The sequence below is a fragment of the Akebia trifoliata genome, chromosome 3 (genome assembly GCF_017979445.1).
Source record: "Akebia trifoliata isolate Shusen 1 chromosome 3, ASM1797944v1, whole genome shotgun sequence".
Taxonomy (NCBI): domain Eukaryota; kingdom Viridiplantae; phylum Streptophyta; class Magnoliopsida; order Ranunculales; family Lardizabalaceae; genus Akebia; species Akebia trifoliata.
In genome coordinates, this window is record NC_141377.1 from 57,777,364 (window position 1) to 57,793,998 (window position 16,635).

General features: G+C 34.4%; 1 protein-coding gene across 1 annotated transcript; it reads right to left on the reverse strand.

Moving 5' to 3' along the window:
- Positions 1-220: 220 nt before the first annotated feature.
- LOC147408320 (NAD(P)-binding Rossmann-fold superfamily protein) lies at positions 221-12,468 on the reverse strand. Its single transcript, XM_086437272.1, is given in 8 exon segments — positions 221-600; positions 603-689; positions 2,112-2,237; positions 3,971-4,117; positions 4,348-4,403; positions 5,718-5,806; positions 5,916-6,006; positions 12,285-12,468. Coding segments are annotated over 8 exon segments (900 nt in total). The 5' UTR covers positions 12,398-12,468; the 3' UTR covers positions 221-409.
- Positions 12,469-16,635: the final 4,167 nt, after the last annotated feature.

The window sequence follows — 16,635 nt, forward strand, 5'->3', positions numbered from 1 at the left end:
GTTCATATCAGCTCTTATCAACTCAATTCATGTTCTTTTTGATCTTCCTCTCGCTCTTTCAAAACTTTCACCTTTAAACATTTCTTCTCGCTAAAATTGTAGCCTTCATTGCAAATTGTAAAATCATCCTAAATAAATTTCCCACAAAACAAGGAAAAAAATATAAAAAGCAAAAAATCATTTTACACCCAAATGGAACATAATATTTTTGCTAAAAATGTATCCAACTATAACCAAATTTGGGCCAAGTAAGATAGATCAAGGAAAAAACAATAAAATCAATTGTAACATCTTTCACCAAATCAATTTGCATGAACTTTATTGAGAGACCGAAGAACTGTTTCTGCTATGGTTGTTCAGATTCGAAAGTATTCTATCTATGTTTAATTTCTATCTAAATGTATCTATTTCACACCCTCACTTTAGCAGCAGCTTCCTTGATTTGCTCAATTGTAAAAACACCAAAGAAATCGTCATCTATTACCCCATTTATTACTGCAAGTGCAACATCATCAACACTAATAGGTGGGGCCAAGAGTATATCGGATGCTGGAAGCGAACTAAGAGGTTTGGTGAAGTTGTCGGTTGCAATCAAAAACTCTCCAATGGTTCTCCTATCAAATCAAGCGGGATCTCAAAGCCATCGACCTTCCGTTTCCCGTATATGAAACCAGGTCTTAATACAACACCTAAAAATGAATATAAGAAAACATTGAGCTCCAAACCAAAAAGGAAAAATAGAGGTAATTTTGAGGTACCTCTCTGGGATTTGGTGAAAATTAGAGATACCCATGGTTTTCAAACAGATGACATACCACCTTAACAGCAGTCTTCCAAGGAAGGCTAACAAAAATATGCGCTTGTTTTAAACCTTTTTCCAAAAATCCCTTAATTTTTCCCCCCGAAAACCGATGGTCTCAAACTTCTAGGGTAAAGTTTTTCTTAACCTATTCAAATCCTTGGTCTTTTTTTTTTTTCCCTGACAACCCATTGCTTTCACCCTCTCCCTCCAAAACACACGTGTGCACACACACACACCCACCAAAAAAACTATTGTATATACATATATGTATATATCTTGGTCTTCTGGTTTACAGGTTGAAGGAGAATATAATATTGAGGTTGAAGGTGAAAGAAGAAACCCATTCCCTAGAGGTTTAAAAATGGGTTTTTTGGGAAGAAGAGCAAAGGTTTTTGGCAAGAGCTTGAAGATGAGTGCATTTCAGTTATTTTTGTTCTTCCCTAATGGAAGATGGAAGTCCAAGGCCATGTCATCAGGTTGAAAACCCTGTTTCGACACTGGGGGGGGGGGGGGGGGGGTATCTCTGGTTTTCACCAAAACTTGGATGGATACCTCAAAATCACCAAAACGAAAAAAACAAAAAACAAAAAAACAGGAAATGTCAAATTTCTGTTAGGTAGAATGAACAATCACTGTCAATAGCATATATAGGGGGAGGGGATTGGAAGCTGCATGCAAGGGTTCTCACCTACGACATCTCAACCAAAATTTAACCTGATTGTATGCCGACTTCATTCAGGATAATTTGCCTTTCACCCATCCAAGCAAAAGCAATTGATTGACGATTATGACCATCTGTCAGGTTAGTGAGACTTCTTTCATCGGTAGGAGCCATTAATTAAATTGTGGCTCTTACACTATGTAAGCCATTACCACTGTCCTTGTGGTTAACCATTAGGTAAAGAGTCTGACTAGCCTTACTAAGGTCCTTGGGCAGACTTGTGGCATCCAAAAACATCATCCGATGCTTCAGGGTTGTAGAGCAAAGTTCTATGAACTTTGAAAAAAAAAATCCAAAAAAACAATTTATTTTTCACAGTTGAATTTCAATTTTAAGTTAGAGCGTTATGTGGAAGTTCAGTAGCCATCTATTTTCAAAACCTTGGATCAAGCTCAAAAGAAATTGTTTTTTGAAACTTCTTTTTTTTGGGATCTGAGTTTTTCGATGAAACTTAAAGGGCAGTGGCGTTGGATTGCTGATGTGGTAATCCATTTGAGTAAAACGACCCTTAGTTAAGGAAAATGTTTCTCTTAGGTAAACTAGCTTTGATCAAGAGTCAAAGGTTTGAGAAGAAGAGTTGTAAATTACCAGAGTTTGGGTATTTGGAGAGAACCTCTGATTCAGCTTTCCTCTTTCCGGTGAAGTAGCCAGAGGAAAGTAGAAATGATGGTAGATTGTAATCATGCACGGAAATCAAGATAAACTTGGGAATCCCTACAAGGAAAGGAGAAAGTATAACAGATGTATTCTTGACATGCAACTTGAAAGAAATATAAGGGAAGTTCACTGTTGAAAGCAATTTAAAAAATAGCAAGAATCTTATACCATTTAACATCTAAATTTACTAAAACATGACACCAGGTTTGAAAGGCATTTTATCGGGAGTATAATTTCTAAGACTTTTTGCCTTAGAAAATCTCTTTGCAACTGTAAGAATCGTTTTAGCTTCTTGATGGAAATCAGTACAGTAGTAGGTATATGCAGATATTGGGAAGTTACAAACAATGGGAACTAGTGAAAAGTGGAGAAATAAAATAAAAAATTGCAGTAACAGAAGCCAACATTAAGAAGCGATGTTTTTACTAAAAAACCTGTACAAAAACAGCAAGTATATGCTATAGAAGGTACAAAGGCATCATTAATACAAGGAAGATATGATATGTTTGCTTTCTCTACAGCAAAACAAACTTACAAATGACTCTAAAACCGAAAACTGATCCGAATAGAATAAGGGAAAGTAAACTCTTTTTTTCTTCCTTACTTTTCTTATTTTTGTTTGTGTGTTTTTGTGTTTTTGTGGGTAGGCAGATGGTTGGAGGAAGAGGAAATGTAAATGCAAGTTGACAAGTATAGGTGTCAACAAGTACTGTAACAGTTGGAAATTGTGGGTGTGAAGTTCTATGAACTACAGCAAAGATATGGCACCTTCTGAGATTTTTCCATGCTGCCATGTTCCAACACATTTTAACACGTAATGCAATGTCACCCATTATTTTAAATATTACTTGGTCTGTTCCATTCGTTGATCATCATACTTCATTAAGTCATTAAACATGACCGTAGATGGTTGATAGTCTTTTCTATATTTGTTCAGTTATTGGGTAGTCCAATGGTGTGTGGAAATGTTTTCCAACTTTTTTTTTAGGTTACTTTTCATATGCTTCTTTCCTTACTCTTACATAAAAAATCTCCTCACAAATGCGTGTGCGCACACACACACACACAAAAATCTTCTGACATGCATGCACGATACACACACATTGGGTTTGTTATATGTGTCATGGCAGACCACCTGGTATCTGTGTTGGACAACAAGTACCACGTCATTATTACATAGGTGTAATCTATGTAACAAGTACATTCCATTTTGCCTAGAACTTTTCATGTTAGACACCATTTCGTATTCACGTGTCAGACACATGCTGACATACATTTTGACAAATATTAATTTATTCAAATACTTTGCTTTCAACTATTAAGCATATACAGGACATACCATTTCAATGTACAAATAACTCATTTATATACTTAACATGAACAAAAACATTTTAAAGAAATCACTTGATGATTCATACCACTGGACATCGACACACGTATCCATGTCTTTGTTACATAGGGCACAAGCATGATTTATCATGACCATCTCACATTTTGTTAGGGATTCAAACAACTGAAATGAACCCAATTTTTTGGGGCAAGGCTTTGATGAAAATGAAGATGATGAGGTAGAAGATTCACCTAAAATACAAACTACTTTTTTAAATGAATACAACTTCCACCACCACGTTCTTTACATGAATCAGTATCTTCAATGTACTCCACACATAATTTATAGATTTAAACCATCTTATATCTCTGGGACTCAGAAAATACAAGTACTATTTTATGAAAAGGAAAGAAATATCTATAATAGCTAAAAGGATAGTGCAACATGGATGATTCCTTACCAAAATCCTTTGCCGCACCTACTGCCAAAACATTGGCCTCACCATTTATCTTCTTCATTTGCTCCTCACTACCAAAACCTCCGATAGTTGAAACAACTGCAGTAGCCCCAACCAGTACCTCATCCCAATTTGCGTAGAAAACGTCCCCTTTATAAATTGAACACAAGGTTCAGATATACACATCCATAGAAGCACAATGTTTCAGAGAGGTAGGCTAAGAACGAGGTCCATACTAACATATCATCACCATCGAAGTCAGGATACACACAAAAAAAGAAACATAGAATCAAAAGTGGGAGAATAGCATTTTGATAGAAGACAAAACAACTACTCAATCCAACAACAGTAGAAGCCAACACTGAAAGAGAGGAGCATGCCTGTTACCCATGTGACCTGGTCAACCCATGAATCTGAGTAAGAAGGTCGCCCTGACCTACAATCATTTTTGCAATTTTCAGACTTCGAAAATTTTCTTGCATAACAGGGAGATAATAAAGTACAATCAAGATGATAAAAAATTTCACAAACCTAAGTCAATTGCAAACAAAAGTGAGTGCATTTCAATGCAATACAAGCTCGTGCACAGGTAAAGCATGTGTAATTGAGAAAGACACATAAGATACACAATAAGATACAACATTTCCATGTCAGATAATAATGTTGTATCAAATGATTGAAACATGTCAACACTGATTTTCAGGAAAAAAAAAATCAAATATTCTATTTTCATTGGGACTAGTCAAAGGTAAGCCGGATATGCTATCAATAGCGATACTCCAGCCGTACCTACTGTTACTAATGCCCCCTCCAGGGGAACCCACTACTATGACCATTCCATCCCGGTGCTTCAATCCCAGACTGGTCAGCCTGCTCTCTCACTCAAATATATCTATTATTATATTTTTTATGAAATGATTTATATAACCACAACAACAACAACATCTCGCTCTCCCACTCAATATATCTATTATTTTTGAATTATTTATAATATAATGACAAAAACAGAAAAGTCTTATACCAAAGATCTTGAGATAAATTACGTGTGATATAGTTGTCCAACATGAACTAAATTATTTGTGTATCTATAGATCTATTGCTATTATAATGACATCCCCATTCCTATTTGGACTTACTTTCATTTTCCCTCAAAAACTTATGCCTTACGGGAGGCGCATACCTTTTTGACACCTTATGGGGATGTGTTACATTTTTCCCTATTCTATTTCTTTGTCGATTCCAAACTTATTCTTTTGGGTGGTTGTAATACTGTAGTGTTGTTTTTATTTTGAGGGATAGAAACTTGGAAAGTTTGAGAAGCTATGCATGTGGTTCAATTTTATTTTGAGCTTGTAGTTTTCATTTTATATTTAATTTTCAAATGTAAAATTGTGAGTTCTCATACTGCTCTTTTTCTTCTTCTTCCTTCCTTTCTTTTTTTTTTTCTCAATTTTTTTTTTTTTTTGAGATTTCCCCCAGGTCTCTCTTTATTATAATATTTTCCTATATACTTATCCATCTAACTAATAATTTATCGATTAAAATGTATGGTCAGGAGATTCCGCGTCACACCTTAGCATTTGAAAAAACTGGTGTAATGTGTAAAGTGCATGCCTTCCAATAGTATATAGAGGATTAACAGTACGAATGTGATAAGAGTTGTGAGGTGGTGAGTGTGTGTATAACACCGTGTGAAAGTGGATATGCTATAAAGCACAAAAACAATCTATGAATCCAATAGCATATACACCTGCTTAGGCTCACAGCCTCTAAGCCCTTGGAGACTGCAGCCCTGCATATTGCAGAACCAACAAAACCACTGCCTCCCAAGACTACAACCTACAAAAGAAAACATCAGTGAGATTTATCATTGTTAGGATAACTGTGGTGCAGTATATTGATGATTCGAGGATAAGAAAAGATATAAGTTGAAAATTCCAAGTCGGACCCGTTCAGTCTTCACATCGGCGACAACATCTATTGGAGCAGATGTGAAGTCCTCTATGTTTGCGTCAACATAACTGCAGCTCACTCTAGACCTATATGAGCAACAATAAAAAAGAGAGAAAATGTCAAGAAGAAAGCGCCTAGCCTAGGATATGTATAAAAGAACAACAACACTAGATCAAACAGCAATCAACAGTTCCCTTCATTCCATGATTAATCCAAAAATTAATTGAGATCCTGCATAATTTCAGCCCAGTTGGTAACTACTCATCTGAATTATCTCAATCATAGTTAGAGAATCTCTTTCAAAACACACCTTTTGAAAGAAAAAAAAAGTCATTTTTAAGAAATAAGGTTGAATGGTGTTGTTTTCCAAAACACCGCCATAAAACACAACCATTCACTGATTCAAAACAACCCTGTAAATTTAGAAATTTAAAAAAAAAAACTCATGATTAGAACTTACATTTTTTTTAAATATAACACAATTAAAACTCACATCCATTTTAAAGAAAACCCTTGTTTACAATTGACTATATCTGTTTTGTAGCTTTAAATATATTTTTCAAAAAGAAAATGATTTTACTTTTTTCTAGAATTCTGAAAAGGAGAAACATGTTCTGGAAACTATTAGAATTGCTTAAGCTACTAGACCATCATCATACTTACATTACCACATATTCTGTATTATACAATGAGTGTATGGTATGTATATATGTGCATGTATGCTTACAAGTAATTTTTTTAACAAAAATATGATTAAACATGATTCCTTCACCATCTAACTTTTCACGATCTCATCTCTTTGTAGCTTTTTAACCATGCTTTTCTGAACCCAAATCTCATTGAACATGCACATTTTTTAGTACCCGGAGTTTTGTAGTTTCATGTAACAGTGATCTCATTGTCAAGTGGCTAAATCATATTAAGTTGACATTAACTCAGCTAAGTAGGAACTCAGTCAAATCAACTTCATGAAGTGGTGTAAACAGGCAGCTACCAGTACACGAGATCTGACTCAAATATTTGCAAGGTCTAAAAGATGGAACAAGGCCCTTCTAACTCAATCAGGTATATTGGGTAATTAGGACTTTGGCTCCGTATAATAAACAGCATGATTGGATCCAAAAGGATAGACACTAAACCAATCTGGTTGTAGTTTATCAGGTAACCAGGCGTCCATTGAGACACCTAGTCTCACTCCTTCCAAAAATATTCCTCCAACTTTATTGTTTTTCCCCTTCTCCCCTTTTTTCAATAGTAACACTCCAATTTTATTGCCTTTCCCCTTCCACCCCTTTAGCCCCAAAGTGGATGCCAATGCCTAAACTTTAGTAATAATAATTGTTATAAAATTTATGCATTCAAATTCAACATGACTTTCATTGTTCCAATAAAATCTAATCAACGCATATCTCAAACATACCATTCACATTAAATTAAAACAAGGCTATAGTTACTTACCTTCTGCCATCACAAAATTGTTGATTCAATGTGTTGGAGGTGTGTACTTCAATCCACGTTCCTTGTACCCTTCGAAACCCCAATCGAATTGATCTTTTATTGTTAGACTCACATTCCCCTTCTCTCTATGTGGATTGGTTGGATTGTGATTGATGGATATCACTTCTTTAATTATTCTCTTATTTTGTGCATTCTTCACAAATTGTTCTCTCTTCAACACTTTCAATATGGGATTGCCGATCCTTTTTATAGACGAAAGTTGATCCTTTTTATAGACGAAAGTTGAAGGCCTAGAATCATTCTTTTTGTAGGTTTCCTATCCATCAAGGTTTCCTACTAAATCTTAAAGAATATAGAGTTTTAATTATATTGGATTTCCAATAATATTAATATACTAATTATATTATAGAATCCTTGTGTGATTTGGAAATCAAAACCGTGAAGGTCAATTTGACTAAGGTTAATGAGGCCACACGTTACATAGGTTTCTAATATTTTCCTACTTGGCTCATTATACCGATTGTGTTAATAGTGAATTTCAAAAAATATTTTGAAAAATGATTCAACTTTAGGATTCTATAATCAAAAACATTTTATACGTGATCACGACTTTTAAAATTATCAATATCCCAAATATATAATTAGATTCCTTAATGTCATATTTCGATCAAATATTAATGTGAGTCATGGCGGTTGTATGTCATCTATATCATACTTCCTTCCATGCACCATGCTATCAATACCTTCTCTTATATAGCCTTTAATCGTACCCCTTTAATTTATTTTGTCAAGACATTTCCTGTATCAATTAAATCCTAACAAAATATGTATAATATAATTGAAAACATGAAATAAATAGAAACAAACTGTATTTAGTACTAATATAAATGTCAATTATACAACCACTTTAAAATAATCTATTCCATATACAGTTTATGCAATCTTGTTCTAATGGTGATATGCTTATCGGGAAAGGAGACAAGTTCAACTTGATTCAATGACCACAAAATGATTTCTTTTGCAGGATTCCATCCAAATCCGCCACTCGTTGGTTGGTGTTCAATTCTGTTCTTTGAGACTATGCCTTCAATTCCATTCTTCGTCTCCCTAGTCGCAGTCTTATTGCTGGCCTCAACCCAACATGCATTTTAGAGTGCCGTACCGGGGCGATAGGCGCGCCGCAGTCACGCATTCGAACAAGAGCCTTTGCCTTTCTTCGCTATGTAAATAGAGGGCCGGAATAAGTGCCAGACCCTCAACAAAATAATGGATTAAGGTGATATAATGTTATCATTTAGAAAGGGAGCAGACAAAGGATATTTCACACACTTCAGCTATTGGGAGTTTGATATATGCTCGGACTTGTACCAGATTGGATATCAGTTTGCAGTTAGAATGTTTGGAAGATATCAAAATACCTCTAGAATAAATCATTAGAAAACTGCAAAGAAGGTTATGAGGTATCTATAAGGGACGAAGGACTATATACTCACAGGAGATCGGATCATCTTGAGGTGATCGGGTACCCAGATTTAGATTTTTCCAAATGCTCTGATAGTAGAAAGTCTACATCAAGTTTCGTATTTTTGCTATCAGGAGGAGCTATCTCGTGAAGAAGCGAGAAACAAAGCATTACTGCTTCTTCTACCATGGAGGCTGAATTCGTAGTATGTTTTGAGGCCACGAGTCATGCTCTTTGGTTGCGAAATTTTATCTCAGGACTTGGGGTTGTCGATTTTATAACTAGGCCGCTGAAGATATATTGTAATAATACTGCAGTTGTGTTTTTTTTCTAAGAATAGAAAGTACTCAAACAATGTGAAACACGTGGAAGTCAGGTACTTGGTAGTTAGAGAAAGAATCAAAAAATAATTAGTGTCAATAGAAAATATTAGTACCACTCAAATGATAGCTGATCCATTGACAAAAGGGTTATCACTAAAAGTTTACAGAGAACATGTTATTAGGATGGGTCTTTTGGGAAAATCTTTTATGTATATGAAATAGATTACCTTGAAGTGATTATGTAATTGATATTAACATTAATACTAAATAAAGTTTGTTTCTGTTTATTTCATGTTTCCAATTATATCATGCATATTTTGTTTGGATTTAAGTGATACAGGAAATGTCTTGACAAGACAAATTCAAGGAGCACAATTAAAGGCTATATCAGAGAAGGTATTGATAGCGTGGTACATGGAAGGAAGTATGGCATAGATGACATACAACCGCCATGACTCACATTAATATTTAATCGAAATATGGCATTAAGAAATCTAACTATATATTGAGAATATTGATGATTTTAAAATTTATGATCACGTATACAAGGTTTTAATTATAGAATCCTAAAGTTAAGTCATTTTTCAAAATATTTTTTTGAAATTCACTATTAGCACAATCGGTCTAATGGGACAAGTGGGAGAATGTCAGAAACCACATGTAACGTGTGGCCTCATTAACCTCGGATCAAATTGACCTCCACGATTTTGTTTCCAAATCACACAAGGATTCTATAATATAATAGAATATCAATATTATTGGAAATCCAATATAATTAGAACTCTATATTCTTTAAAGATTAGTAGGAAACCTACTAAAAGAATGCTTCTAGGCCCTCAACCTTTGTTTATAAAAGGGATCGGTTACCCATATTGAAAACGTTGAATAGATAACGTATTGTGGAGAACACCAAAAATAAAAAAACATAAAAGAAGTGATATCCATCAATCACAATCTAGTCGATCCATATAGAAAGAAGGGGAAGGTGCGTCTAGCAATAAAATGATCAATTTCATCAGGGTTTCGAAGGTTGCAAGGAACGTGGATTGAATAACACACCTCCAACACATTGAATCAAAACTATTGTGATGGCACAAGGTAAGTAACCATAACTCTGTTTTAATTCAACGTGAATGGTATGTTTGAGATATGTGTTGATTAGATTCTATTGGGACAATAATCAATCCTTTATCCCAAGTATTTGGGTTAGCAGAGTGAATCCTATTTCGACTTTTGGCTCTATAACAATAAATCTACTATAATAAAGATAATATAACAATAATGAAAACGATGATCATGATGAATGTCTGGAAATTTGGAACCTAAGCACTCAGACTATATCTGCAAACTCTTAAACATGACATGTCGACATGTGACTGCCATGTAGAGAATTGGAACCCAACAAGACCAAAAATCATTATGAACTTTCTTTAGAAAATGGGAAGAAAAAAAAAACCCTCATAGAAGTAATACTACTGTTGCCACTGCAAATAATAGTAATAACAATCTTTAGTCTTATACGAAACATTGGTGTCCGCAATACAAATCCTATTTCACCATTCTACTATATCTTGAGTAGTTTCTTCAATCAGGGCATGCATCTTCGTATCTTTTCTTACTAATTACATATTATGTCATCTTTGCCTTCCCTCTTGTCCTATAAGTTCCCTTAGCTTACACCAAAGTCCTTATTGATAGTTTTACCACTCATTCATCTCAACATTCTCGTCTTTGCTATGCTCGTTATATGGATATGTTGTTTCTTGACTGCCCAACATTCAGCTTTTAACATGGTTGATCTAATTTTTTATTTTTATTTTTAGTTTAATTGTTACAACTCAATCGCAAAATGAATGACATCACCATGGATAATTGAAAAAACCGGTATGTTTGATTGCACATGGAAAATAGGGTGGAAAATCAATTTCCATGGAAAATGACATTTTTCAAGTGTTTGATTGCACATGGAAATGGAATTTCATTTTCCACCCCATTCAAAAGTCCACTAAATCATGGATTTCAATTTCCCACCCATATGGGTGGGAAAATGAAATCCACCCATATTTTTCATCCTCAATTCTTCCCTACCACCACCACTACTACCACCACCACCACCACCACCCACCACCATTACACTAACCTCGCCGTTGTCGTCATTGCCGTCGTCACCATCGCCGTCGCCGTCGGCTCCGTCTCCGACCACCTTCTCTCTCTCTCTCTCTTCTTCTTTTTCTTCTTCTCCTTCTTCTCCATCCCTCACGTCCTCCGCCACCACCACCACCACGTTCTCCCCCCATCTTCCTCACTTACCTCCGTCCCCGCCATCATCCCTTTCGCCACCGTCGCCGTCACCGCCACCACCTTCGTTGCCACCGTCTCCACATCCTCCCTCTCCCTCTTCCTCGTCATCTTCTTCTTCCTGTCCCCCTCCTCTCATCTTCTTCCTCCTTCTCCTCTTCTTCTTTTCTCTCATATTTTATCAAAGTGAAATCAAACAATGGAATTTGATTTTCCAATCCTACCTATTTTCCACAACTAATTTTCCATGGATTTCAAATTCCATGGAAAGTGACTTTCCATGCAATCAAACATACCTTTAGTTTTTTTATAAAATCTCTCCATACCTCTAGTTTCGAATTCACTCCATTTTTTTTTTCTTCTTTTGATGGGTAAGCTGTTTTTCAATGTGTCAAACCAACTGAGCTATGGGTCTAAGCCCTCCATTAATTCATCCATAACTACTACAATAAAAATAAAAATAAACAGATATGGGACCTCTTTTTTCCTAAAATCCGCCATATTAACTCCAAGTAAGAAAATAACTTGATCCATAGTTAACCCCATATGTACAGTTGTGATCAAGACAACAAATAAAGTCCTTTTTTTTTTTTACAAATCTTTTCAATCGGATGGTTGGGATTGATGATCATGCATTGCCCAAGCAAAGGGTGGTCCGACATTTGGACGGTCAGGATTGATGCTTCAAGTGTATCAATTGTTATAAATTATGTAGAAGCAGATAACAAAGCCTCTTAAAATTACAGAAATTCAAGCAAAATTTTGAAGATAATCCGTTTTGTGGGGAAGATGAGAGTACAATTAGAACAAAAAAAATACTGACCGATTCAGAGAAGGAAATCGATGAAACGAACTCGGCCGAATTGGAATCGCCGCTGGTCTCTTGAGAGAGGATGGTGGAGTGAAAATGGCGGGTGAACACATGAGAGAAGACATTTTGTACTGAGAGCAGCTCTCGAGCGAAATAGGGTCAACCAGAGATGGTTACGAGAGGAGAAGAATCCGGTTTTTGTAAAATTACCAAAATAACCTCACTTTTGTGATAGGTTCGGTTCACGATCAACACGTGGCGAAAGTTGACAAATGCCACGTAGAGCACTTCGTTGGGTCCACAGATGGTTCGACAACTTACCATAAAAGTTGGGGAGTTTTATTAAAGAACAGGTTTTGTTAACCTGTGCCGTAAGGGCTCATGCTAAAGTCCAATAACTACACTTTGGAAATTGGAATCTATATTTTGGTAAAAAAAATCATTTTTTTAATAGTATTTTCAATACAAAATCCAATTTTCAAAGTGTACTTATTGCACTTTAATGTGTGTCCTAAGAGCACGCATTAACAAGACCCTTGGTAAATATCAAGTTGTCATAACAATGAAGAGAAGAGAAGAGAAAAGAAAAAATGTGAATTTTCTTTCTCTTCAAAATGCTAAGTTTTGGAGAAAAATCATTTTTAACAAAAATTATAATTTCAACTTTGCCTTTAGATATCTTTTAAGTTATTTAAAAATTTTAAAACTATCTCAACTTCTCTCCTATCAACCCAAAGATGGTGGAGAGAAACTGAGTTTTTCTTCTCTTCTCTTCTCTCAGTGAGTTTCTTTTCTCTCCACTTCTCTCGATCCAAATATAGTGTTCGTAATTGATTTGGGCATCCCCTATTTTATGGGGGAAGCCAAGTTAAATCATAGTAAGCTAAAATAGAACAATAATAAACCATAGCCGACGATCTTGAAATTTGTAGTGTGTGTGTTTTTAACAGAATAGGAAAAAAGTCACCGTTGGAAGAGTCAAGTAGATTGAATTCAAATTATTTCGACAACAGCAAACGAGAGCTAATATTACATTGACTTTTCCTTGAGGAAAGAAAGAGAAAAGCCCTTCGGAGGAAAAGAGAAAGAAAGCCAAGTCTGTGGATGGATATGGATTGGATTCTCAAAGCAAGCGAGCTTGGGCATTTATAGAATGGCTTCACGAATAATGTGGATGTCAACATATTTTACCATATTATCCACTTTTGATGGGTTTAGAAGTTTCAAAAATCAGTTGATGATGTCCATGGTGAGGAGACCATCCTCTCCATTTTTTAAAGAATAGTGATTTTCTGACTCCCCCTCTCACAGACCTTCTATGATGTCATCACAAAATTGTAGATCATACGCATAATCACAAATAATTTCTTGTGTATCCCGAGGCAAATGATTTATGATTCTATGATGGGGGCATACTTCAAAGGGGGGGCATCATATTATCACAACTCTTTTTTAAATCAATATCCTTACAACAACAAAAATTAGCCCCGTTAATTAATATCCCTAAATTTGTTCAAACACTTGTCTACCAAATTGTGTAAAATATCCCAACCCATAAATAATATGGGAAATTATTTGAATGTTTTCTACATTTAAATATCTTATCCTTAGATTGGCATTTGTTGCCCCTCGGCCTTTTCAAAACGCATCCCATGAGAGAAAATGAAACCTCTCAGCAACATGTCACTGATTTGTCTTGAATGGGTTCGGTAGGATGTCTCATAATGGACTCATTCGGTTTTTTTTTTTCTTCACATGAGGTGTGTTTTGCGAACATGTGGAACGACAACAAGTGTAAATAAAAAAGTGGTTTAGAATTGTTGATTGTCATTTTTTATTGCTAATTTGTAAATTAATCTTGATGGAGTTAGAATTTTTAACCTAGGCTGATTTTTTGTGAGGATGATCTCATCATTATAGACATCATTCTCACAAAAAACAGTCCAATCCAAAACTTTTAAGTCATATAAGACACATTTTGTCTTTTTACGTTGTCTGTCGAATACTGCACACACACACACACACACACATATGTATATATATATACTATGGATTCAATCACAATAGTTTTTCCTTGTATTTTTAATTTAATTTTTTTTAAGAGGGGGGGGGGGGCGTTGGATTGAAAAAAAAAAAAAAATACTAGTGTTTGATTGCAATTGGGAAAATGTCAAAAAGAGAGTTGGTTTTTCAGTTTCGGGGTGGAGTTATTGTGAGATCATAGAAAAATCATTTATAGGGGGAATGGTGTTAAAAATTATTTTCCTTTAAGTCAAAAATAATTTCGTTGTACATTCACAACTTGCATTTTTTTTTTTAATTCTAAAAAATCTGTTTTTTTTTATTTATTTATTTAAAAAATATATATTTTCTTGTTGTTGAGTGCATATTTTCCTCCACCCTCGAATGTTTCATACCCCAATTAAGCCTTGTGATCCTTTTATATTCATAATTCTTCCCCTCTCCAATAGAATGTTTTTTTTTAGTAGTTGGTTGGTTAACACTTGTAGATTTTTCTATTCCATCATACAAACTCCTATAAAAAGCTGCTTGAGATGTTTTGTTAATGTTTGATGAAGATAAAAAAATTGTTTAAATTCAACGAGTTGAAGGTAATAAAAGAGAGTGAGAAGGGACTATTAAAGGGATGTTGATTGGGATTATCAGATTAGATATTATCAAATTTGAGACGAGATCAAGATGACTCCTCTAAGTTATCTCATTCTAACAAGTTAAATCGTTTAAAATGATTTAAAAATATTTTAAACATTATTATTTTGCTATTAGAAGAAATATTGAGGGATGATCAAACACATAATATATGTATAATAAAACACAATGGTGGACCCCACTCTAGCTAAAATATTGTGAGGTACAAATGTCCTAATATAACTATAATGGAGTGTGGTCTACACTATCCCACTTTATTGTCTTTCCTCTCCACCCTTTAATTTTATTGTCTTTTCTCTCCTTCTCCCTCCATTATCAATAATCTCATCAATTTTATTATCTTTATTTTTTATCTTTTTTTCAATAATACCCCTTTAACTTTACTATCTTCCCTTTTTTATCCCTTTAACCCCAAAGAAGATGCTCGTGTTATAGGCACGAACAATCTCTAGTCTATATAATAAAACAGAACGATGGATTCCACCTAGCTACAATTTTGTGAGAGATAAACCTTCCACTTAGCTATAATTTTATGGGGTCCATACTATCCAATTTTACTGTCTTTCCTCTTCACCTCTTTCAACTTTATTATTTTTTCTTTCTTCCCCATTTTTCAGTAATATCCCTCCAATTTTATTATCTTTCCTCTTTCCTCATTTTTTTTAATTATACTTTATAAGTTTACTATCTTTCCTTTTTTACCCCTTTAACCCCAAGGAGGATGGCACAAACAAACTATACATTAGAGAGATTCTATTGCCACACCAACTTTTGCTAACCAACACCCAATTCATATGTAAATTGTTGCATAATTAACCCAAGATTTAGGATGCAATTAGCAAAAGTTGGTGTGGCAATAAAAGCTTTCTTAAATGATTAGAAATCAATTATCTTATAAAAAAAAGGGTAAATTATCATTTCATGATCTAAATATGATGAAATTGCAAGTCCTATAATTTTAATTCTCAAAAAGTGTTTTTACGACACTTTTTTATTAGCAAGACAATCACTTTTACCAGTGAAATTCCCAATGAATTTGCTTGAAAAACTTGTTTTGGAAATTAAAATGAACAATGTATTGGAATTGGAATTTTTGCAAAAGTTGCACACGTTTTTGGAAAAATCTTTACAAAAATAATAAAAAAAAGAAGAAAAAAAAATCATCGACTTAAACGAGTTTAGTAAAACTCAACCAAGTTTTAAAATCAATTTTTTTTTTTACTATTATACCCTAGATGTTTACCAGAATTTCCAACTTCAATCATTTAGATATTATAATAAGGGTAGCAATGGGTGTGTCCCAATTATTACAAGTGACAATTTACACCACAACAATTTTTTTTTGTGTCTTATATCAGTCAAAAGTTTTGGAATGAGCTGATTTTTGATGAGGAAATCATCCTCACGAAAAATCAGCTCATCCTAAAACTTCTAATCCCATCAAAAGTAATTTACAAAAAAATGGACAATTTACGATTCTTCAACTTGTTTTGATGGGGTTAGAAGTTCACGAATGCACCAAATCATTCTCACTAAAAATCAGTTCATTTCAAAACTTTTAATTCATATAAGACAAAAAAAAAAAAAATTATATATATATATATATAAAAAAAGAAAAACTTGTCATTGGTGTGGGTTGCCCCTGGTAATAATTGGGGTGCCTATAACAGCACCCTTATAAGTTATAACAAAA